Consider the following 24,924-nt stretch of genomic DNA (forward strand, 5'->3'; position numbering starts at 1 on the left):
TGTTTATCCATATCAGCGTATAAAACCCATCTGAATACTACTAGAGAAATATTTCTCCTCATGCATGATAATGTGATAAGTATAAATATGACCATATTTTATTTTTAAAAGATTTTATTTATTTATTTGGGGGGAAATAGCACGAGCGGGGGTGGGGGGTGGGGAAGGGGAGAAGGAGAGGGAGAAGCAGACTCCCCGCGGAGCAGGGAGCCTGACTCAGGGCTCGATCCCAGGACCCCCGGGATCATGACCTGAGCCCAAGACAGATGCTTAACGACTGAGCCACCCAGGTGCTCCCATATTTTAAATTTAAATTTAATTTTTTTTTGCTTTCTTCTTTTATCAGAAAGTAGACACAGGGTATATCACAGGATGTGAAGCAGTGTGAAACCCCTGGCAAGACCAAAGCAGCAGCCAGAGTCAAAGATACCACTGTAGCCAGGCTTAAGCCCAACATCACCGAAGTGTGAGAACATCACTGTCACCAGCCTTAGAAACAAGATGAAAACATCTCACACTGTTTTCAAAGTAAAAATGTATTTATCATTTAAGGAAAAAATACTCTCTTTTGAATTTTACCCTTAAAAACAAACAACTGGAGTAGAGGTTAAGAAAAATAAGAGGATGAGGAAATGAGAAGCACTGCTTATTATTTTCAGAAGCACACATGTACACATACATGAATTTATAAAGTTCCATGTTAAAAGAGAATTCACAAAAGTAGGTAAAACAGATAATTTCATCAAATTATCTCACCTTGTTTCCCAATTTATATACTTCTTCCAGATCAGTGCTGTTGGTGTTTATCATAATTGAATCTGTATCTCCATATATAACTTCAAGATTCATCTAATAAAAAGCAAAAATTATAAAATTTAACAACAAAAACACAGTGATCATCATATACAATGAAACTCAAGATTTTCTATGCTGTAGAAATTACAGGTTCCGTCGATTTTTCAAAAGTTTATGTTTATTCTTATCCATATTGTCAGAGGAGTACAATCAAAGATTAAGCTCCAATAAATGAGAAAGGAAAGCCACTGTCACATTAAGAAAATATAGCTAATTTTCTTAAAACAAATAGCAGAGTGGCAGGGGAAATGTCTAGTTTTCAACTGAAACAAACTGTGGAACTGAATAATATAAAGGAGGATAAGAAACTAGGAAAGGGGGTGTCTATACTTATCCACTGTACCATTAAGCTTAGTGGTCATGGCAATTTATAAAGCAGAAACATAATGCATTTTTAAAATTCAGGGGCACAAATCCATATGAAATTCTTCACAGTTTCAAACAGTATTCAGTAGAATATGAAGAATGCCAAAAAAAAAAAAAATCAATCATAACAAACAACACTAGAGCACATACAGTATAAAGGCCTGGAAGTAAACTCTAATTAGCACTGTTCCTAATTTGCTTGAAACACTCACATATAGGCTTCAAGCAGCGGCTAGATCATATCAGTGTTAGTAAAAGAAAAAAGCTATAATCCATTAGGAGGGATTATAAACGTAAACTAGGCATCCTAAGAAGCCATTTCTAGTCTGTTTGGGTTACAATTTTCCTTGAATACAAAAACGTCACGAGGTATGATATTTAAGAGTCATTGTATAATGAAAATGCTCAGCATTACCTTCTGTACCATCTCCTTTGTATGCATCAAAATCTAAATGAAAGAAAAAGTCAAGATTAATGCATTACATAGTTACAAAACCATAAACGTAAGTACATAGAGACAGATAACCCAATGACTGGTCATACATTTTAAAGCTCTTCATGGTTTTCTAACTACAACCCTCAAAATAACAGTAATATCAACATAATCTAAAAGTAAGTTGGCCTCTACATTGATCCTTAGCCAGAGATATGTAAGTAGCTCTACATTAATATCTATTTAAGATTTATGTAAAGATCTATTTTTAATAAACATGCGTAATAAAAACATCCCTTTATTATATGGCAAAAAGGCAAACTCTTCTCATTACTAGTATTTAGAAATAACTGCATGGCTGAAAAACAAAAGCTTAACAGAGCATTTCAAATCTGGCAATACTTACCCATGGTATTCAAAATCTTAAAAAGTGAAAAAAATATATACGCAGTAGATTTAAATTTCTTCTCAAGACTGTAGATTTCCTGAAGGCAGAGAGTAGACCTTCACATATTCTCTGGAGCTAGCCCAGTGCCCAGTACAAAGGTGGGGCTCAATAAATATTCAGTGAATGGAGACAAACATCTAGATAATATGTGTAGACAGGACTGCCCCTAGACCCATATAGCCGCAGACGGGAGACATGTATTACAGAGCCCTGTAAATCCTGAACTTAGATTATCTTTTACATCTACCCCTTACTTTCCACTTCCACTGCTTCCTCTCCTTTATTACAGTCTCCTCATTTTGTTCAGGCATTCGCTGTCCTATGTTCTCAGAGAAGAAAGCCCTTCCCTTGTCCTGGGGATGGTGAGTGGTGGTGAATATGGATTAGGGCAATCGATTTTTTTTTTTTTAAAGATTTACTTATTTATTTATTTGAGAAAGAGAGAGAGAGAGAACAAGCAGAGGGAAGAGGGAGAGGGAGAGGGAGAAGCAGGCTCCCCGTGGAGCAGGGAGCCCAATGCGGGGCTCGTTCCCAGGACCCTGGGATCATGACCTGAGCCAAAGGCAGATGCTAACCAACTGAACCACCCTAATCAATGGTTTTAATAGTGGCTGTAGACTGGAATCACCTGGGGAATCTTTAAAAAAAAAAAAAAATACCAATACCGGCCCCGGCAATTTTTTGAAAAAGCTCTCCAGATATTTATGTTGCAGGCAGGGCTAAGGACCAATGGCCCAAGACAATCATGACAATGCCATTCTGAAAACGGTTTTCAGTTGACAGTCTGTCCCCTTCCCAACTAGACCACAAGCTCCTGGAGGCCAGAGCACATGTTTGTGCCTAACTCCAGGCTTCACATGTGACAGGTGCTCAAAAAGCCATTTGTTAGTTGACTGATGGGTCTTATAGTAATCCCAATTACTTTCCTGAAATTCAGTTAACTCCTAAAAAACATTCACTCTCCCCCCTTCATCTTCACTTTTAAACATCTCAATTGTAGGGAAATGCATTGTGGGAGACTATCTGACAATTCCTTCGGGAAGAGGGCAATAATGAGATCAACCAAGTTAATCACAGTGAGGACAGAACTACTCATCACAAGTCCTCCTCACCCTCCCCCCTTCCACCCCACCAGGCTTCACCTTCCTCATCACAACAGACAACTCCACAAGGTAACCATTACTAAGTAAAATACCTCAGACGCAGCCTGTCAACCTTTCACTGCAACTCAGCAATATGCAGGAACCAATTTCCTCTACTCTTCTTTCACACCATGAACGAAACCTTATGTCACCCTTGAGTGTACCTCCAATGTGTACTGGCAACAATCAGCTTTCAGATCTACCACCCGCCTCTATTCTCTCCCGCCACCAACTCACAACCATTTCCACACACAACGTGAGGGCTGCTACCAAAATGATTTTCTCTTTGACAGCAGAAACCTGGTGTTGGATCTTTTGCACAAAAATGGTACAAAATGAAGCAAAACATAAAGACTATACTGCAACTGCTTTTTGCCACCTAATATTTTATCTTACAGATTATTTCCTATCTACACACACAGAGCTGCCTTATTCTTTTTTAATGGCTATACAGTATTCCATTGTGTGAATCGATCACGATATATTTAACCAGTGTTATAGTAATAAACATGTAGGTTGTTTCTGATCTTTGCCTTTAAAACCACACTTCAACAAATAATCCATATACATAAACTGCCAGTAACAAGATTGAACTCCTATAAGAAGACTTATTGGGTTAAAGGTTATATGGGTTCAAATTTCTTACAAATATAGCCAAATAGCTCTCCACAGAGGTTATACCAATCTCTGAGGATAGTTTTATCACCATCTTTCCAGGTAGCTGATGACTATGCTCCATTTCAGGTTCAAGGGCCTCACCACAGCGCATAAACTCTTCAGTCCATTCTATAGGCGACAATCCACAACCAGGCTGACCCTGACCTCTCACGCTTCTTCACTGAGCACTTCTACATGATGGGTACCATAGTGCCCTGTCCAGACCAATGCTTACCCAAGTGTTAATGAGCAGGATCACCTGAAAGCCACCCTTGATTCAAATTGCTCACTGGGGCGGGCTCAGCTGTTAGATACCCTGTGGGCTAACAAATTGTTAGTATGTAGCAGAGGGCCTGGTGCACAGGAGCTATTAACGATTATTTGTAAAATGCTGAACGAATAATCCTAAAAAGTGGGCAGTATTACAAACCCCATTTTATAGATGAGGAAAATTAGGCCCTGTGATTTTACCCAAAATAACAGAACTAGTCAAGAGCTTGATCTAGAAGCTGGACCTTATGTCTCATTTTCTTTTCAGAATGTTTCACTGCCTTGTTAAAAAGCCCGTACCACATGACTATTCTGCAAGCCAATAGTCAAAAACTTATACTTCACAGGTATTTTCTCCATTAAGGAAATGCATTTTTAAAAGAAGTCACAGGTATCAAGAAAAGTCTACTGGACACATGGTACAGTGATTACAAGATGTCCGTTCATAAGTTCACTTCAAATTGACAAGCCTAATATTAAAGCTACCCATTCTGACAGAAAATCATTTTATAAGTGCCAACAGCTAGAAAACAGGGCTATAAAGGCTTGCTAAATTCATTAATAAGGCAGTCTGTAGTTATCTGATTTCACAGCAACACCTGCATATTTATCTACTCATTACCAATTGGATGATGGAATTTTTTCAAGCACATTTCAAAAATCTGCCAACTTCAAGTGTAAAAAAATAAACTTTGTGGTTAATTTTTCCCTTAACAAAGTACAGCTGTTGAGAATAATTGTTCAAGATCTTACCCTGTAATGTCAACTGCAGCAGAACAAAGAGTATTTAATTAGCAAATCTATCCAGTAATTCAACACCTATTATATAAAATGCCTTCGTGATTTTATTCAGGATAATTTGCTAAGAGGGTTATTACTGACATTCAGATGGAATTTAAAATTCCTACGCAAGTCGAGTCATAATAGCAGTAATGATCTCCCCAATCAGGAGATTCGGTGTCACACAAGGCTCTCTTGCAATGCAGCAGCCGATTTCCTGACTTCTTAATTCCTGGGCTCAGCTCAGTGAGAGCCCTTCGTGCCGATATTTCAGTCAGCAATACATCTTTAATGGGACTCTATTAAAATAACTAGAACAAAAATGACTCTTTTTTTTTGGTTAAAAAGAATGACAGCACTGCCATCATATCAATCATTGCAGGCTTTGCAGAACAGTGCCGTTAGGGGAAAAGAGGAGGGGGAAACAGGAAAGGAGTGGGGCTGGGGGTGGGGAGAGCAATAATTAAAATAATACGAAAAAGTGTTTTAACCCCAATCTGAGCCTCTGAAGGCTGGTGGAGGGTGGTGGGGACTAAAAGGATATGTAAAGTGTATTTTAAAAAACTCTTTCCTAAAGAAAATAACGTATTCAGGAATACACCCACAATGAGGTTTACTAAGCAGAAAGAGCATGTTTCTGATGCCAGGTTTAACAGTGGCTGTGACCTAAGACCAACTTCTACTGACGTGTATATTTACAGCTTCTCCTGCCAAGGCCAGGATAAAGCTGGGTCCTTACTTTTTGTCATGACAGAATACAGGTGTCTGTCAATGCATTTAAAGGTTAGGAAATGGTTTTAAACACTATTATAGACTAAAACTGTGCTTATTAATACTAAATAAAAGTGAGAAAACACCAATTTTCCATGGTTAAAAAAAAAAGTTTCAAGCTCCTTTTCCAAAAGCACAGGTCTATTACAGTGACATCTACTAACAACAAGAAAGCCACTTTGATGATCTATGATTGCAGACGATGCAGATACTAAACACAACAGAAATCCTACAAGTTAAGAAAATGTTGGGTAAGGTCAAATCCTAAACAAATAATGCATCAACAGAATGACAACTGAAATTTCAATGGCTTTAGGATTCTTCTGTTACCAATGACATAAAATTAGAATTAAACTCAAAAGTTTTCTTTAAAAAATACATTAGCATAACAGGGGTAGCAAAATGAATAGTTCTGAAGGATAGGGAAGAGAAAAGTAGAAGAAATATAAATATTATGATATTTGGTAATCCAACCATTATCTAAGCTTTCCTAGTCCCAATTTCGGCAGTTTCCAAGCAGGACTCTGTGTTACTCAGTTCTCCCACTTGGCAAACATTTATTTCATCCTCATTACATTCGACTGCCTTTTTCTTATTTTCCTATCCCCTGTTATTCTTAGGTGTGTGTCTTCTCTATAAGATGTTCAAGGAGCATAGACTATGGATTTAATAAGCACCCTACTTTCGTCCTCTACCATTTAACATTCCTGTCTGGGTTCCTTACTGCCTTTAAACCTGAGTTTTACCTTCTTTAAAACTGGGGAAAAAGTACCACCCAGGTCCCTGAGATACGTGGGAATAAAAAGAACTCTATGCTGAAAATGCAGATAGCAAAGATAAAACATTATACAAATTTGAGTTTAAAGAAAAGTCAGGAGTCTGAAATATGAGTACTGGTTTAAACTGCCAATTAGTAGCTCAGTGATTTGCGAACCATCTGGGTTCCCTCTCTAGGTCTTAGCATCCTCATTTAAAAAATGAAGAGGCTGGGATTCCTCCCCAGATCTAAAAATCTAGAATCCAAGTTTGACATGTAGAAACACCTCTATCCTTCTATCTGGTTGTTTTGTCTTTCAACCACATTCATTTCTTTAGTATTAGGAAAAGGAGGCACTAATACGTCCAACAAAGACCATCAGCATTACAAGAATATATATCTGTATTCAAGGTTACTTTTCAAGAGCTATGTGGTTGTAAAATAACTAGAAATATGTAGGCTCTCACAAGTTGTCTGCATATAGCTTAATGCACTTAATATAAGTGAGTGGGTATATTTACCATACAGAAAACATTCGACACCCTCTGTTGAGATCTCCCCCTCCCCCAGGAGAATACATACACATCATCTACATATATACATCAGGACTTCTCAACCTCAGCACTATTGACATTTTAGGCCAGAGAACTTTCTGTCATGGGGGGATGTCCCTGGCCTCTACCCACTAGATGTCAGTAGCATGCATGCACGCACATGGACTCTTCAGCTATGACAGCCAAAATGGTCTCCAGATATCGCCAAATGTTTCCTGAGGGACAAAACTGCCCCTGGTTGAGAATCAGTGATATACTGAGGACAGCATTTTCTTTCTCCAAGTGCATATTTCCACTGTCTGTCCCATAAGAATTCCTTCTAAACCCCATCCATCTCCTCCAAACCCTCCCTGGCTCCAAACAGGATAAATGGCCCCTCCAAGAGCCTCAAACTAAAATAAAGGGCTGACTTCCTTTCTAATCCAATGAGCTAACAAGTCTCACATGAGATTCTTCCTGCCGACGTGTTCTCCCTCCTTCAAGTCCTCACCACTCAGTCTACCTGTCTCCAGCATCACTATTTCAAACCATCCTTCACACTTTGCCAGTGTTCTTTCTAAAACATACTCTTTGCAATGAAATTCAAATCCCTTAGCTTATATAGTTGAGGCCTACCATACCTTTGAATGCTTCCCACATGCACCCTTCAATCCAGCTTTCCTGAAATATTTTGATTTCAGTGAACAAGCCATGCTCTTTTCTTGCTTCTGTGCTTTTCACATGCTGTTTCCCCACAGTGGTCCAAAGTGTGGGTTCAGAAGTTAGGCTGTGTGATGGTTAGTTTTATGTGTCAACTGGGCTAGGCTAATGATATCCAGTTATTTGGTCAGACACCAGTCTAGACGGTGTTGTGAAGGTATTCTTGTTTTTGTTTTGACACGAGACCAGCATTTAAATCAGTAGACTTTGAGTAAAGCAGATTATCCTCATCATAATGTGGGTGGACCTCACCTAATCATTTGAAGGCCTTAAGAGAGAAAGGAATGAAGTCCCCCCCCAAGGAAACTGCAGACTCATGTGCTATGTGTTTGAGTCTTCAGCCTGTTGACCAGCCCTCCTGAGATTTCAGTCTTGCCAGCCCCTAGAATCCCATGAGCCAATTCCTTAAAATCAATCAATCCATCAATCTCTCTCTTTCCACCTCCCCTCTATATACACACCCCCCAAATTGGTTCTGTTTCTCTGGAGAACCCTGACTGATACAGACTACCTAAGTTCAAAGTGTAACAGCACTGCTTACAAGCTGTGTGACCTCAGGCACACAATATAACCTCTCTGTGCCCCCAACACCTGACTGTAAAATAGAGATGATAACCACACCTTCCTTACAATAGGGCTGTGAACATTAAATGTAATACATGTAAATTCTTTTCTATAGTCCCTGGTACATAAGTGCTCATAAATGTTAGCTAGTATTATTACTTAACGTCTACTTATTTTACAAGGAACTTTACACCATCAGAACAACCTCCCTGGCCTTCCCAGCTAAATGGTATTAATGAATACATTAGTCCAATGTAGCCCTCAAAGTACTCTGTGTATACCAGAGCACATCACTCTATTACAAAGGTAAGTAAGACACTATAAGCAAATCATAAGCAGAGATCATGTCTTAGCTATTAAACCTGACACAATGCCTGGCATATAGGATTTACTGAATTACTTCAATAAACATATATTTTTTAAGTTCTGATAAAAGGAAGCAAACCCAAGTGGTCCAACATGAGAAGAGCAAAGTCCTAGACTGATAAGTGCACCTCCACAACAAAAGGACCTGAAAGCAGTTGCAGAAAGCGGCTATTAAACCCACACACAGCATGCATTTAAAAGCTAGCTCTTTCCATGCAAGAAGCGAAGAGCGAATTAGTTTTAACCCCACCTTCAGGCACAATGCATGTTAGATAAACAAATATTCACTCAAGAGAAATGAATGTCTACCCCAGTGATAAAGGCCCATTAATTATAAACTTGACTGAAAGTGTAACTCTCCCATACGGCTCATTTCCAGATAAACTGATTTTGTTTTAAATCCATAATTTACAACCTAGACCTTCTGATAGCTCATGTGTAAAGAATATAAAACACGCTGAATAAACAAAGCTTTCTGATAGGTGTCTCCTCCCTAACAGATACACTGAGTGATATTTATGAGTATCTCTCAATTACTGCCCTAAAATGTGTCAAAGCTCTAATTTTGACTTAAAAACTTAAAATACTACAATCTATGGCTTCTAATATGTTAAATGAGAAGTGAACTTCTCCCTTGTCTTCTAATTATTTGCCCCAAAGATTTATCTTGTGCATTTTTCTTAAAAATCCACCTTACATTTTGACTTTTAAAAAACTGTTTTCACCTTTAAAGAAATCTTCCTTTCACAACATTCTTACACTCTATTCCTCCTCCACTCCAACCTCCAGCTCAGAAACTCACGTCCCCTGTGTTTCACTTGAACTTCTGGGCATTATTGCCATACTTGGCACAGGACCCTGGAGAGCTTGTAGAGCTGGCTTTAAAGCACCCTTGAGCCAAATCTACTCACCGACACAAGAGTTCAAGTATGTGCCTACACTCTTAAATACTAAGTTTCCAAAAAATACCCAAACCCTAAGACACCAAGACTGAAACCAGAGCAGGAGATATTAACCTAAGGTCAAGAAATGTGAACATCCCTGAAACTGTAAGGAAAAATTTGAAAGTGTGCCTATATGCATTTTTCTAGAAAGAAGGTCCACATATTACATCAGATTTGAAAGTGTGATTCATTTAAATATAAGTACCATTGAAGATTCTCCAATTAGCCATAAGAATCAAGCTTTCAGATTTCTCAGAATTCACATAATGTCCACAGGACTAGAAACACCCCCGCCCAAAGGTCTTTGCCTCTTGCTTTGGAGCTGCATATATTTTAGCCCCTACAGTGTTATTTCCCTCACAGAAAAACACAGACATGTCAGAAGGCTCAGATTTGGTTCCCTGATTGACTCCTTGCATAACTCATCTGGGGGGCTAATTAAGAGACGGCCAAACTATGTCCGCGCTTTAGTGAACATCGGTGCTCAGGCAAGTTTCACACACCCTGATTAAAATTGACTCAAAGTGTCTTACTTCAGTAATCACTTAGACGGAATGAATTTTACATTAGTGGGATCAAGCATGTACCAGGCCTCAGTGGAAATGAAAAGGGCTTATAGTAATAGGATTTATAAATCCACCCATTAGGTTAATGGCTAAATGATTTACATGTAACTTTCTCCCCCACTCCGCCTTCCCTCACCCTTTAACTCAGTAAAAACTATGCTTGGCATTTTCCACTGCAGCGCCATACACAAAGGAAATAGCCTTTCTATTTTGGGACATACTAATTTCTAATAATGGCTTGGGTAGCTACCATTAACTCTTTCAAAGCACAAATAATTGACTAATAAAATTAAGTATTCTATAAGGCCTGAAAGTGCTTAATTGATAATAATTGTCTATTTGAGAAGAAGGCGTCAGGCTGGCTATGCGTAGATAATGAAGTTGGGCAATTGTGAAGCACTGCAATCAAGATAATACTTACAGCTAAAAAGGACATTAGCATTTTCTAGAATCTGCAACATTTTCGTTATAACTGAGGTCATGAGAATATGTGACTAGAAAACTTTGAGCTCTCAGCCCCCACGAAAGGCAGATTTAACAGGTTGTCACTTGTGATGACTAAGTACCTGGCCTGAAGCTCAACCCTGGCGGAGCAGCTAGGCGGTGGTCTGGAGACAACGTGAAGCTGGAGTTACCAAGGGGTTACTGTCACCACTGTGATGGAAGCATTTTTGATTTCTGAAAGCTCCTTTTTAGGACTGGTGTGTGACAAGGTAGCCATGGGACAGTTCATCATTACTCTCTGCTTTAAGGGAGGTCAGAGGAGGGAGAACTTTTTAAACCCAACACCTTGGGGTGGGGGTGGGGGGCAGACAACTCCCTAGCTCAGTATCAAGGATAAATACTACATTTTGTTCTATACTGACTGTACTTTTGATATACTCTCCTAGAGCAAATTGTTATTTTTTTTATTTTTTAATTTTTTTAAGAAAATGCTGTCCTTTGCCCTCCCATTTATTAGAAGTTCAGAAAACAAATTCTAGGAACTAGCTATGATTAAAATATGGATGGTTCCTGCTTCAAAGAAAAATCTTACAGAAAGATGGTCTAGTTTTAGGGAAATGGAATTGTGTTCACCTGTCCAGAGACACAGGTGTCACAGACACATGTTCAGGCATGCCTCTAGAACAAATATATTTAAGGATCAATCAGATAATGCTTTCCCATTTATCCATCACTTTTCCTCCCAACCCATCACCTTCTGTTTTTTCTCCGGGAAGAATACAGAGAAATTCTGCAACAGGTATCAAGTTGAGAAAAGTCATTTAGGATAGAGGTGCAGAATATGAAGAAGATAAAATATCAATACAAAGACTATACAGGATTTGGCTCCTTAAGATTTAAAAAAATATAAACCTTTACTTTTGGACTTCATTGCACTGCTGCTGTCTAATCTGGCCAAGGCTCAAGAATTTGATATGAATTGTAGGAAGCACTATAATTTTCCTTTCACTTAGAACCTCAAAAAGGAACTGATTCATTCACTCACCAAATATTTACTGAGTACTTCTCATGTGCGAGGTGAAACGGAACACAAAAGTAAATGATTGAGACACAATGTCTTCCCTCTATAGTGTATAACATCTAGTGGAGCAGAGAACCAAATATGCAATGGGAAAAACATATACATATATCCAGACACACACAGAGAATGGGGGCCCCTGCAGTGGGAGTTAGAGAAAAGTTGATAGAAGCAGAATGTATATAAGGGGAAGGTGAGTTATAGGGAATAACAGACAAAGGAGGATGGAAGAATGCTGGTGAGGATCCAAAGGACAAAGAGAAACTCTCGATGGTGATTAAACAACATTAAACTTTAAAAAAATTATAGAATTTTTTTTTTTTTTTTTGCAACAAGAAAAAAATAAAAAGTATGGCTAAGGCTAGAATGCTCAGGGCAGTAGGGAGAAGGCAGGAGAGAGGTCCAACTGTGAAAGGTCTTGTAAGCCACATTAACAACTTTAAACTGGGGAGTGACACCATTGGATTGACAAGTTAAAGAGGTCTCTCTGACTACAAAACATGTGGAGAATACCTAGGAGCCGGGGGCGGGGGGGGGGGGGGGGGGGGCAGCGTCCGGGGAGAAGTAATGAAGCTTACGTAGCACAACAGCTATTGCACTGGAGAGTCACAGGCATTTAGGAAGTAGAGTCTATAGGACTCGGCAACTGGCTGGATTTGGGGTACGAGGAAAAAGTAGAGGAGTCAAGTATGATACCAATGTTTCTGGCTTAACAACTGGGTCAACAGTGCTGTCACTCACTGAGACAAGGAATCCAGGAAGGGGAACAGGTTGGGGAGCAGAACCCTAAGGGCGGTTTTGGAAGTGATGAATATGCTATGCCTGTGGACATGTGAATGGAGAAGACAGGGAGGCAGATGGAGGCTAAGATGCTCAACAGAGGGGATGTGAGACGTTTCAGGTGTAAGAAATCCAATGCTCTACAGAGATGCACAAGTGAATAAATCAAAGCAATGTGAGCCTGCAGACAGAATCCATCGAAATGGACGGCAGAGCTCAACCAAGGGGCAGCACGAGAAAAGGGAGACAAGGCAAACCAGCAGCCAAACCACAGTAATGGTGCTCCATGGGACCCCCGATCGCTCATTCCTCCTCCAGCACCTTCCTTTCCCTTTCAGCTATCAGATCGCCATTCTTTCTGTCACAATTAGCAGGTGTCACACACACCAGTGGCCACTGGCAAATCTGATGCAGGCTGCCACAGACAGCCAGGCACCACACACTGACCTCTAATGACACCGATCCCAACAGGTGGCTAGTGCCTAATACAAATAAGTGTATTAACCCTCCAAACAAGGTCAAAGAAGGGGGAGCACCTTATCCTTTTATGAGCAACCACAACAGCCAAAGGCAGTGGCCCCCCTCCTGGAGGCGGTGATAGGCTCAACAGGAAGACTGAACATCAATCAATTCACTCCATGAGAGCCTCCTATAGCTCCTGCACAGCCATCCTTTTCCTGCCCCTCTCCTGCATCTGGGAGGGGGCAGGCAGTTCTTTCTTTCTTAAGGCAAGTTTGGTGCCATTTGTGAAGCAGTTCTCATTCATACTTGCCCAAATGAAAAAAAAGGACCTATGGAGGAGGGGTTCCTCTCAGTTTCCGAATAACATTCTTCACACCCTTTGAGAGAAACTAAGTCATAAGTGATTAAATTAATTGCCTTTGTTGCTAATTTTGTTATGATAACATCAAATGTCTCACAGTTCTCACAGACCTTTGACCTCAGAGCAAGCTACTGTTTTGACAGAACAGACAGCTGTAGCTCAGGGGGTGGGAGGAGGCCTGCACAACCTCCTGAAAGAAAACCGCCTAGATAGGGGCCCAGAAATCCCCCTGGGAGGTCATCAGCCGGGAGTCCTGTGCCATGCAGCAGGACCCCATGTGCCGATCCACAGCCTTTCTCTCCGACTTGTCCCTACCGAAAAACATCTTTCTTTCTCCTGAAGACAAGCTCCTCTGCTCCCACCCTCTTAAACCTTGTGACTGCGAATGGTACGGCTAAGGCCAGCCACACATCATTGGCATGCCGGTACCCAGATAAAGAATCCAAGCCGTAGATCAGATTCCTGTCAGCTGCAAAAGAGATGGCACTTCAGCTGCTCCTCATTCTTTATTTTTAAAAGGCAAGATGGGCTCAAGGGCATGGCGGCCTGTCACACAAGAAGAGGCTAAAGATTAAAACAGATAAAACCAAAACCCCTGAGGGGTGCACAGACTCACAGGAGACTGCGAACTGAATAAGGGCTTTAGAAAAGTGCCTACGGCACTTTACACACCAGTTAGGAGTGTGTTTCTCTCAGTGACAGAGGGGGGGAAATTGGTGATGGGATTAAAGAAAACAATCCCACTATAGGTCAGTTCTTAAGTCAATGGGACCAACAAATTAATTCCCCAGCTACTAATCTGGAAAATACGTATTTTCAGAACTCGGAGCCCAGAGCATTAAAATATTGGGATGGGCTACCAATGACAAAGTTAACTACTTGATCAGTCCCCAGAGCCAAAAGAGCATGACTCAACGGAACACAAAAATATAAACTGAAATATAAATCAACGAGACTTAAAGAGTGAGAGAGAATTTACCTAATGCAGAATACAGAATGTGTTCTTTTTTCCCTACACCACCACCATTACCACCAGATCATCCTTGACTAATTCTTAGAAGCTGAAGACCAACTTGGATTTTGATGTATAAACTGCTTTTGACGATATTTCATTTTAAACAGATAAACACTTTTAAAAAAAATGCAAGCCAAAGACACCCTTTTGAGAAACCAAGAAAACAGATGTGGAAGCCGTTTGTTTAGATGAAGAGGAATTTTCGCTTTTATAGGAATACAATGATTCATGAAGAGGAAAAAAGTCTGTCATCAAGTTTACTTCAATAGATACTCTTGGGTTTGAGGCAGCTTTCTAAATATGGCCACTGCTTTTCTTCACATCTCGTCTCTCCTGAAATATCTCAAACTACCACTAACAAACATTACTTTTATTGTCTTTGTTCTTTTAAATTTTCTGCTTAGTTAATATATTGTGCAGAAGAAAAAAAACCTACAACTCTGGTACTACAGCATTACATACTTGCTTTTATTGCTTAGGTAGCGGGACAAAATACCTTCTGCTTTAGTGACATCAAAAACAAGCTAGCTTGAGATTGTGAAAACATTAGGAATACAAGAAACCATGACTGGAAATTTGGAAATAAGAGCTCTCCTTAACTCCAAAGGAGATGGAATAAAAAATATAGTCAAGTTTTTGCAAGAACTTCTAGCCAAGAGGACAATCTCCTTTGCTGGTGTGTCTGTTTAATGGAGATGCCAAGACAAACTAAAACAGGGAAAGAAGAAAAAGCGGTGGCAGGGGCGGAGAGCACTGGGTTCAACCTGGGCAGATGCTGAAGAAATTTCTCTCCTATCTTGTGCCCTACACCCACCTGCTTCCACCCTCTGTTCCCCACCCATTGGCTGCTGGGCCCACAGAGGCGAAGCGGCTCTGTGTACGGTCCATGCTCCGGGTGAAGAGGCACACAAGGTCTGTAGCAATGGGAGCTTTACGTTCCATGCTCCTCTGCCTCCTCAACAAAAGAGTAAGGCAAAACCAGCCAATATCCCTCATTTTTTTGGTTTGATAAACAAACAGGGGCGCCTGGGTGGCTCAGTCGTTAAGCGTCTGCCTTCGGCTCAGGTCATGATCCCAGGGTCCTGGGCTCAAGCCCCGCATTGGGCTCCCTGCTCCGCGGGGAGCCTGCTTCTCCTTCTCCCATTCCCCCTGCTCGTGTTCCCTCTCTGTGTCTCTCTCTGCCAAATAAATAAAATCTTTCAAACAAACAAACAAAACCCTCACAACTCCCTACCCCTTAAGATTCTGCTGTGATACCAAGTATCAGAAAAAAAGAATCTCTTTTCTGCAATATCCCCATCTGCCAATATTCTGCCATGTTACCTCCTGTAGGTTATGTTAAAAAATAGATGTTTTAACCTATCTCAAATCTAACATCATCATTTTTTTTTAAAGATTTTATTTATTTATTTGAGAGAGAGAATGAGATAGAGAGAGCATGAGAGGGGGGAGGGTCAGAGGGAGAAGCAGACTCCCTGCTGAGCAGGGAGCCCGATCCCGGGACTCCAGGATCATGACCTGAGCCGAAGGCAGTCGCTTAACCAACTGAGCCACCCAGGCACCCCAACAACATCATTTTGAAGATGCATTTTCAAACTACACATACTTCTGCTATGAGCTACGGCTCAGTCTATGAACCCCCTTAATGGACTATAAAATTCTATATTCATGTATATATGCACATTTTTCTGGGTAAAGATTCTCAAGGGGGTCATGTCCCCAAAAAGATGAGCCTCCCCCACAAAACTTGTAGTGATTTCATAGTTACATCCAATCAGTTCTCAAACAGTCTATGGAGTTGCCTGGTATACTTGATACCGGTGGCCACTCTTGATTTGTCTAAGAGACTGCAAAAGAGGAGCGACCTGTTTTGCTGGCTCCAATGCCACTTATAAACCCTTTGCTTATCATCCTAAAAAATGAGTGCCAACCATCTGTCACAGGTGGGGGGAAGAAAAAAACAGATGAGCCTTAACAAATCTGTGACCACTATTATTATCATCAGAGACAATGTGTAGTTTCGATCAGATGGGTCTAAAGGTTGGTGAGTTTGCTGGCTGGCTGAAAGGAACCTTACCCATCATGGTAACGTTCTTTTTTTTCCCATCAATAATAACTTTCACAGTTCATTTATTCAACACATATGGAGCTTCTACTACATGGTAAGTATTCTTACAGGTGCTGGAATGACAGCTGCGAGCGAGGAGCAGAAGCACCAGTCCAGAGGAGAGATACTACGGGCAAGGGATAAGGTGATAGCAGCAGAGCAGGATGGGAAGTAGAATCAGGACACACTAAGGGCTGAGATGTTGGAAGTAAGGAAAAGAGAGAAAAATCAAAGATAAATCTTTGACTTTTGGCTTGAGTATGCATAGATGGTGGTGCCTCCTTTAAATTCATGATGAGACAGCAAAAGCATGTTTGTGAAATTAGTAGCAATAAAGCTGTTTTTAAAAAAAATCGGTAAGACTGGCGGGGCGCAGAGGTGGTTCACTTGGTTAAGTTATCTGACTCTTGATCTTGGCTCAGGTCGTGATCTCATGGTCGTAAGTTCAAGCCCCATGTCGGGCTCCACACTAGGCATGCAGCCTACTTAAAAAAAAAAAAAATCTACAAGACTGGCTATAAAGTTGGATTGCAGACATTGTTGTATCCGTGCTGATGAGTCTTACTGGTGGACATTTCAAGATGTCACTGCCCTTAAGGAACTTAAAAGACAAATGTTGTACACAACTGATGAATCATTGACCACTACACCAAAACTAATGATGTACTATATGTTGGCTAATTGAATTTAAATTAAAAAAAAGACAAATGTGATCACTTCCAACTAAGCAGTTTTCACTGTCTGAAAACGAAAGGAACAGGACTTAAGAGCTGTCATGCGGAAATGTAAGAACAGGGCGACTGAGCCAATCACACCAAGTCCCACACCAATGGAGTGATCTATTAAAACCTTCCCTTTGGAGGCAACGCCTCAGTCTTGAGCTGAGTCCAGAAAGAGACGTAGCTCTAGGTCCATGCAGGAAATAGTGTCTCTGATATTAAAAGGGAGGGAGGGCAGTGCTGATAAAAGAGGAATGGGACGTATCGTTTCTGACAGCATCCTTTAAACATCCTTGTCCCCATGTGCTGCAACTTAAAAAAAGGAAACTGTGAGGTCCAAGGGTCCAGGTCAGGGACAGACACAAAGTCCAGAAACCTGGGCTCTCGTGAGGTTTAGTGGCACAGCTAAGATGCCCTTTAAGGTCTAGCTCTCTCATTTCTTTGTAATCCACAGTATCTTTCCCCTCATGTAAGAATCTCACCTCTTCCCTGCCCAGCACCTCTCATCTTTCCCTTCCCACTAGTGCCTTTCTTTCTGTTACTAACAGTTTCTCTTCAAGTCAGCGTACTCATTCACTTGACAAATATGCACAGTCTGTACTGCTTAAAACATGGTGCTTAACTCTTATAAGACAAAATGTAGTTCATGCCCTTGAAGACCCTGCGACACACACCCCAACTGTCCACAACAGTCTCTCTTCTTCTTTATCTTTTAAGGGCTTGCCCCGCTCACCTCATGTTCAATGTGTAAAACCTATGCTGTCTTGTAGCTTCATTCTCAGACTCAATTCCAATCATTCTTTTCAAAGGTTAGTAGTCTCTCCTCGCCCAAAGTAATGGCCATTCCTTAGGTTAGATATTTCATCAATCACCTGGGCACCTACCCTGACAGAATGAAAAGGCACTTCACTGTCTCCGCTTCACCATCACTACCCTCCACCAGATCCTAATGACAAAGCCCAATATGAATATGAGTATGCCCTCTAGACACTGTCACATTTTCCTTGGTGGGCAAAATCGCCCCCAGGTGAGAATCACTAACCTCTATCAATGATTCCCTGTGCACATGCTTGAGAAGTGACTGATGTGTCATAAAGCATACTGATTCCAGACATATGCCTACGGTCGCCAAGATTATTCAGTGCATAGGATTATGTTATCCAAGACGGATTTTCCATGCTTAGGCAAACTTACAAAGGGCCAGATAGCTTTCCCTTGCCCAACCTGTTGCACTCTCCACTCTACTCTCTGGTGGGGGAGAAGGCTAACCTAATGAACTATATCCCTTGCCCCCTAATTTCCATATGAGCATGGCTAATGGAGAACATTGCATAGATCAAGAGAGAAATGACAACAGGCTATTGATACCCCTGGCTTTTTCCCTGCGGGGGCACATAGGGACTGGCTGAATCCATCCCCCTGCAATCATAAAGCGCTCTTCACCCAAATCCCTTTTTCAGGGTCAGGTATGTGTTCCTCCTCTCAGTCCTTTTCACCAGAGAGTGTAACACCCCTGCTATAACTAGCCCCGGAGTTCACATAATTCTCTTGTGATTTTGCTGGATCCTGCCCCCATTTTGGTAAATAATCCCTTTTCAAATCCTCCTATTAATCCCAGTGTCATCTCTTTCCTACTGGGGCAGGAAATACATTTTAAAAATTATTTTACATTTTAGAAACAAGCAATTTTAAAATGTTCCCCTTGAAGCCCCATTCTCCTAAAAACACATTCCCAAGAGGCATCGCATCTTGAAGATCTAGGCTTTTAAGACTTGAGAAGAAGATATACTGTGAACTTTCTTTAAAGAGCAAGCCTATGGATATATCTTTTTTACTGTGACATACTAACTAAAACGTTCAAATTTCTACCTCCTTTAGCTTTACCTTATTGCAAAGAGAAAGAAAAATAGTGAACACTATCATATATAAAGAACACTACCTCCACCTTATGGTCTTGACAATTGGGCAATTATCGCATAATTATTATAAGTTAACTAACATCATTATTTTTCCCTGGACATATTTTAGGTCTCTAATTACATTGTACATTAACATTGAGGACCAGGACTATATCTTACAATTGTTTTCTTCACACTTATTCATGCCTTGCAGTAGTTCCTTTAAGAAAGAAAATATTCAATAAATATTTGTTGACAGAAATAGTATCAACAGAAACAGAACATGAGGAAGCAGAAAAGCTAGCCCCGAGAGCTATGCTCACTTACTTCAGGATTTTCTTATCTGTCTTGCCTTACCCAGAGATTTTGCCACCAGAAGAAAAATAAAAGCTTCACTGTAAGGTGAATGTAAAATTTTAGGAAAACAGCTGTATACCCATCAAGATTATTTTCCACAAGTAGCCAACATGAAACAGAATTTACAACAGAGACAGGAAGAAGAGTAGGTGGAGTTAGAATAGAAGGAAATGAGGAGGCTCAACAAGAATTAATTACTGGTAATTACACATGCTACAGCCTCTCTTCTTTCTCCACCCTCTAGCTAATCAACAGTGGGAACAGATGTGGTCTGTGGTATTGGGGAGGGGGGGGTGCTTAACAGCTGTTTAGAGAACATGCCATTAAAAAGCAGCCTTGTCCACAGAAACCCAAGAGTTCCACTGTTTGAAAGAAAAGAGGTAATGAATAATGACCACAGTCTTACTCTGAACTTCAGCCCACTCAGGCCAATAACAAAAAAAAGTTCTCCTGATTTCTGATGAACTATGGCAGTAGCTCTGCTCTTTTCTGTTACAGGAGTGTCTCAATATTTGAATCTGTTTCACATGCCTCATCCAAGTATTCCTGAAACCGGTACAGACATCCAACTACTCCTTATTGAATAGGCAGTCAATAAATCTTGACTATGATGATGACGATTAGAAGGAAAACTCTGCAAGTGCCCACCAAATTAGGGTGAAATAATCCCAAATTTGCTAAACTATCTTCCCGGATGTTCTTCTATGAGATGAGAACTCTATAAACAACATGGAAATCCAAACGTTCCAGCTTGCTTCTTCAAAAATTTCAAGAATGTAGCACACTGTCAATGCATACAATCTTTTTAAAAGATAAATACACAAACCAAAGCCCAATAATAAATTTAAAAACAATATAACCACCAAGGTTTTAATAGGAAATGCAGTTCCTCACAGAACAAAAGCTTCAACCTCTTTCTGGTAAGGAGCTGTTTTTGTTTCCTCCAATGTTTGATGACTGCCTGCTGGGCAGCGTAAAGAAGGAGAGTCGATGGCACTCCCACACCATCTGGGACACCCCCAGGGCCCAAGGAATGGAGATTGGGGCACACATCTGGCTTCAGAAATTATCAGGTGACTGCTATCTATGATCTCAAACTCCTGTGCTGGCACACCCAAGAAACTTTTTGATTTTGGAAACAATCAGGCTCCAAAAGGCTGTAAATATGTCCATTTTTCACAAATCCAAAGTGGTACTCAGTAAGTGATTGATTATGCCACTGACTGACAAAAAACACACTGAATGCTTTTGCTGAAACTATGCAACTATATGCATAGTGCACACAGTGCACATAGTGCAACTATGTTGAAAGCTTTGAAAGTTCTTGAGTAGCTTAACAATTACAAGTTCTTCTTAGCATAAATGTTATTTATATACATGGGTGTGAGGTGTATATACACAAAGTGTTTAAGAAGGGACATATTTTATAGGCATTTGCAGGATACTACACTAACCTCTCATATCTAATCTTCTTAAACTGAGTTTGCATATTCTCAAATTTACTTCTGTGTACTTTGGGGCAACTTCAAGAATTTCATTCAGTTTCAGTATATGCAAATTGCACGAACTATGATTCAATCCTGTGGGGGATAATTAGAGAAAGATGGAGCTAGGGCTGGCAAGAGGAAAGGAAGGTAAAAGCTAATGGCAGAACAGGAATAAAGATTTTTAGAATGAAGCCATAGGAAAAATACAAGAAGGTGAACGCAAGCACACCTGGGACTCAAAACTACACAGTGATGACATCTAAGAGTCAGCAGTAAGTGGGGGTAGGGAGCCCCAGGGAGAGGGGCATCCAGAATTTCTGAGTTCGAAAATGAGGAACGCAATGAGCATCTAGGTAGAAAATCAGCCACGGGAGAGGAAAGGAAATGCCTCGAAGCATGCTTGTTCTGCAACCAAGCAGACGTTCTATTAACTAAGGGATGGTAAATGAAAATGAATATACAGTACCCCTGATTACTAAATAAGAGTATAAACTAAAAGGACCATTTGTATTAGACTTAGATTTATGTAACTGCATATAAATACTGTGTTTTCCTTAGAGCTTCCATAGATCCACTCTCAACTTCAGAGCCCCTGTGACTATAGCTTCCATGAGGTCTAAAGTTCACAGGCTTAAATTCTAGGTCCAAGAGTTTTCAGGAACCTCTTCCTCCTGGTGAGAAAAGGACTACACCTTCCCTTGCAATTCACCAGGATGAAGTTATTCTTTTTGGTGTGCTCTGCAAACCCACCTTCTGATCCCTAGAAATAGTTTTAATCATCTGCAAAAGAGCACATAAGAAAGTTTAAATTAATCCTTCATCCTAAATTATGTTGCTTTTCTGCATCAGCAAAGACACATTACCATGCAAAATAATGAGCTTTTTTTTTTTTGTCTGATACAGAATATATTTGGGAGAGAAATGGGAGTTTCTGGCAAAAAAAATAAAGGCTTCATTACTTAAGCTTTAAATGTAAATTAGGCAGTCAGCAGCATGCAAGTTAGGACAATTTTCCTTACACAAGATAAGATGAATTATATTTTATTCCTTAGTTCTTAACAAGAGTCACTTCCTTAGACATACCTAACCCTTAAACAAAGGCTGTTCTTTGTCACAGCTAGGGAAATGTTTTTATTACTGATGTTCTTTAAATATGAATAAAAATCTCTCTTCTATACTCATGCTCATAACAAGCTGCTACTTAGGCAAAGAACATCTAAAATGAATACAGAAATAAAAGGGGGAATATTTGCTTCTATGTAAACATTACACCTATCACCCCAAGTAGTGGGAAGGCCTTTAAAAAACAACAGCTGTCCTTTGAGGTTCTAATACTGTCTGACTTTGCAAGAAAGGGATAGCTTTCAAAAGTGAAAAAGGCATTAAACACACATCCGATTGTCCAGAATCACACCAACGTAACAACTACCAGTGTTCTGTGGGGATTTGCTCTTTTTTTTAAAAGGTGATCACTTCTTTTATATTTAGACAACTTTCTCCTTCTATTTGGAACTCAGTGTATCCAAATGTCTGTTCTGCAAAGCCCCTGAACAAGACCTATCCAACCCAGTCCTTTGCCATGGCAGAGTGCCGGTCACCTTCAATAAATAGGCCTCTCAATTATATTAAGCACTCAGGAGACCATTCTTACAGAGGCAAGGATCAAAGACGTTTCTCTGAGTGTTTTGTCCCAGTTAATCTGAATACATTACAGGATATTGCATCTTTAAACCTGAAGTTCCCCAAATCACTCATGACAAAAATACAGTCCTAAGACGTTAGTCTGGAATTTTCCTTTAGTTCTGCACAAACTGAATACATAAGTTCAGAAAGAAGAAAAGGTAAATGAGATATGCTCAACATCTTATTAAGTTAGCTCATAACACTTTATATCCTAATATGTGATATCAAATTTTTAGTATCAGCTTTACACTTGAGAGATTCTTCAATTGTCAAATGCCTTTTCAAGCAAAACTCTCTAATATTTAAGATGCTGAGAGTACAATTGACCTAAATTTTAGCATCATGGATCTCAACTATGTGAATCATCTTAAGATTGTTATTTTTCCTTCTTATATGTTAGCTGTGCATTTTCGAAGTAGTGCAGAAACTTTGAATGTTCCTCTACCAATTTTTCTGTTGCACTTCGGCAAAAATCCACACAAGGGAAGAGAAACTGGACATTTTTACTGTTACATGAGTTTCTACTTGGATTTCCATTGCTGTTTACCTGTAAGACCTGAACACTTAGGAAGCACTAAGAAAATTAGAAGTTTAGGTATATATTTTTTAAAGTATACTTAAATACATATTTTACATCATATAGAGAGGCTGGATAAATATATTGAGAAACATAAATCTTACAGATAAAATATAAACAATGGCAGAATTATTTGATAGTTTCTCCCTCCCCCCAAAACAAGGAGAAGTTAGATTTCCTAGAACAGCGTCATCCAATAGGACTTCCTGCAGTGACAGAAATGTTTAGTATCTGCACGGTCTCACATGCTAGCCACTGGCCATATATGACTATCAAGTATTTGAAATGTGGCTAGTGTGACTGAGGAATTCAATTTTTAGTTTTATTTGGTCTTAAATAATTAACTTAAATAGCCTAATGTGGTTAATAGCTGCCACACCCATGGAGGAATTGAAGTGTGGCTAGTGTGACCAAGTAACTGAATTTTAAGTTTATTTCATTTTAATTAATTAAAATGTAGATTTAAAAAGCCACCTGTGGCTAATATCTACCAACCTGGACAGCGCAGATCTAGAACACTGATAGCTACAGAAGCTGTTAATTAACTGGAATGCACTTTAAGAAAGAATGGTGTAGAGACTGAAAAAAGGTAGAAAGTGGCCTTTTATTTTTATTCACCTCAACAAATCAGTAGCAGGCTATAAAGGGCAGTCACCACCCAAGAGTCAGACACTGAATCTTAGTTTTGCTTTTTGTCTCAAATGATCAGCTTGGTGTTAAGAATCCTGAGAGGTATAGTCTAAAATTTCACAGAACGGCTAAGTTAATCTGTAAAAAGCGGCACTTTGACAGCTCAAAGGGGATATTTTCCCGTTTTTCAAGCCAAAAATTTACACGAGGATAGAATGTAAGTTATGGTTAACTAGAAAGCAGAAATGATTACCACACACATATACATTACATATTCCACATGGGAAATTCAGATTTCCTAAGGCAGGTGAAAAGGCTCTGTGCAACAGCGGGAAACACACACACACAGGCTCTGTGCAACAGCGGAACACACACACACACACACACACACACACACACCCAGTGCTGCTGCCACTACTGTTACGGCTCTTACCTTCAAGGGGCTTGCGAAATGGTACCTGCCAAGGCAAGGCTGCCCACAGGTTTGGGGGGATGTATGGACAGTCAGGGTTGCTTCGTTTCGATTAGTTAAAACATGAGAAGTGATGTAGACAAATGCGGTGATCACTGGGTCTTAACATTGTTTGTTTTTAATTGTAAACTCAGCAGTGCTTTACCCTGATGATGGGCAGCAGGTATACAGACAATAAATGAGGGAACAATTTAAGACTCTAATAAGTGAAACTGGCTCACTATTCCAAGGTTTGAATCTCTATTATACGTTAAGTCGTGCCATTCCTCCTTGAAGGCAACTACTTTTCATGTTTCCTGGACCTTTTACATGGAATCCTAGTATATTCCTTAACTTTTAAAAATCAAACATAGAGGGGGACCTGGGTGGCTCAGTTGGTTAAGCGACTGCCTTTGGCTCAGGTCATGATCCCAGGGTCCTGGGACTGAGCCCCGCATTGGGCTCCCTGCTTGGCGGGAAGCCTGCTTCTCCCTCTCCCACTACCCCTGCTTGTGTTCCCTCTCTCACTGTCTCTGTCAATTAAATAAATAAAATCTTTAAAAAAACTCAAACATATATGTTTGTGTTCTAGGACTTTCGAGGTTTAAATTTAGATTTTTCCTACATTTTCTAATAAATTCACTTTACCTCCATTAGGACAAACTAGCCTTTCCCATTGAAACAATGTTTTAAATAGAGATTG

General features: G+C 40.1%; 1 protein-coding gene across 3 annotated transcripts in view; it reads right to left on the reverse strand.

Moving 5' to 3' along the window:
- The window catches only part of POLA1 (DNA polymerase alpha 1, catalytic subunit), a 294,407-nt gene that overhangs the window by 176,210 nt on the left and 93,273 nt on the right, over window positions 1-24,924 (reverse strand). For all 3 annotated transcript variants that reach the window (XM_021677907.1, XM_044911907.1, XM_044911908.1), the window contains 2 exons: window positions 1,637-1,669; window positions 757-849 (listed from right to left, as the gene is read on the reverse strand). In XM_021677907.1, the coding sequence (XP_021533582.1) occupies window positions 757-849; window positions 1,637-1,669 (126 nt within the window). The remainder of the gene's footprint in view (window positions 1-756; window positions 850-1,636; window positions 1,670-24,924) is intronic.

The sequence above is a fragment of the Neomonachus schauinslandi genome, chromosome X, assembly GCF_002201575.2.
Source record: "Neomonachus schauinslandi chromosome X, ASM220157v2, whole genome shotgun sequence".
Lineage (NCBI taxonomy): Eukaryota > Metazoa > Chordata > Mammalia > Carnivora > Phocidae > Neomonachus > Neomonachus schauinslandi.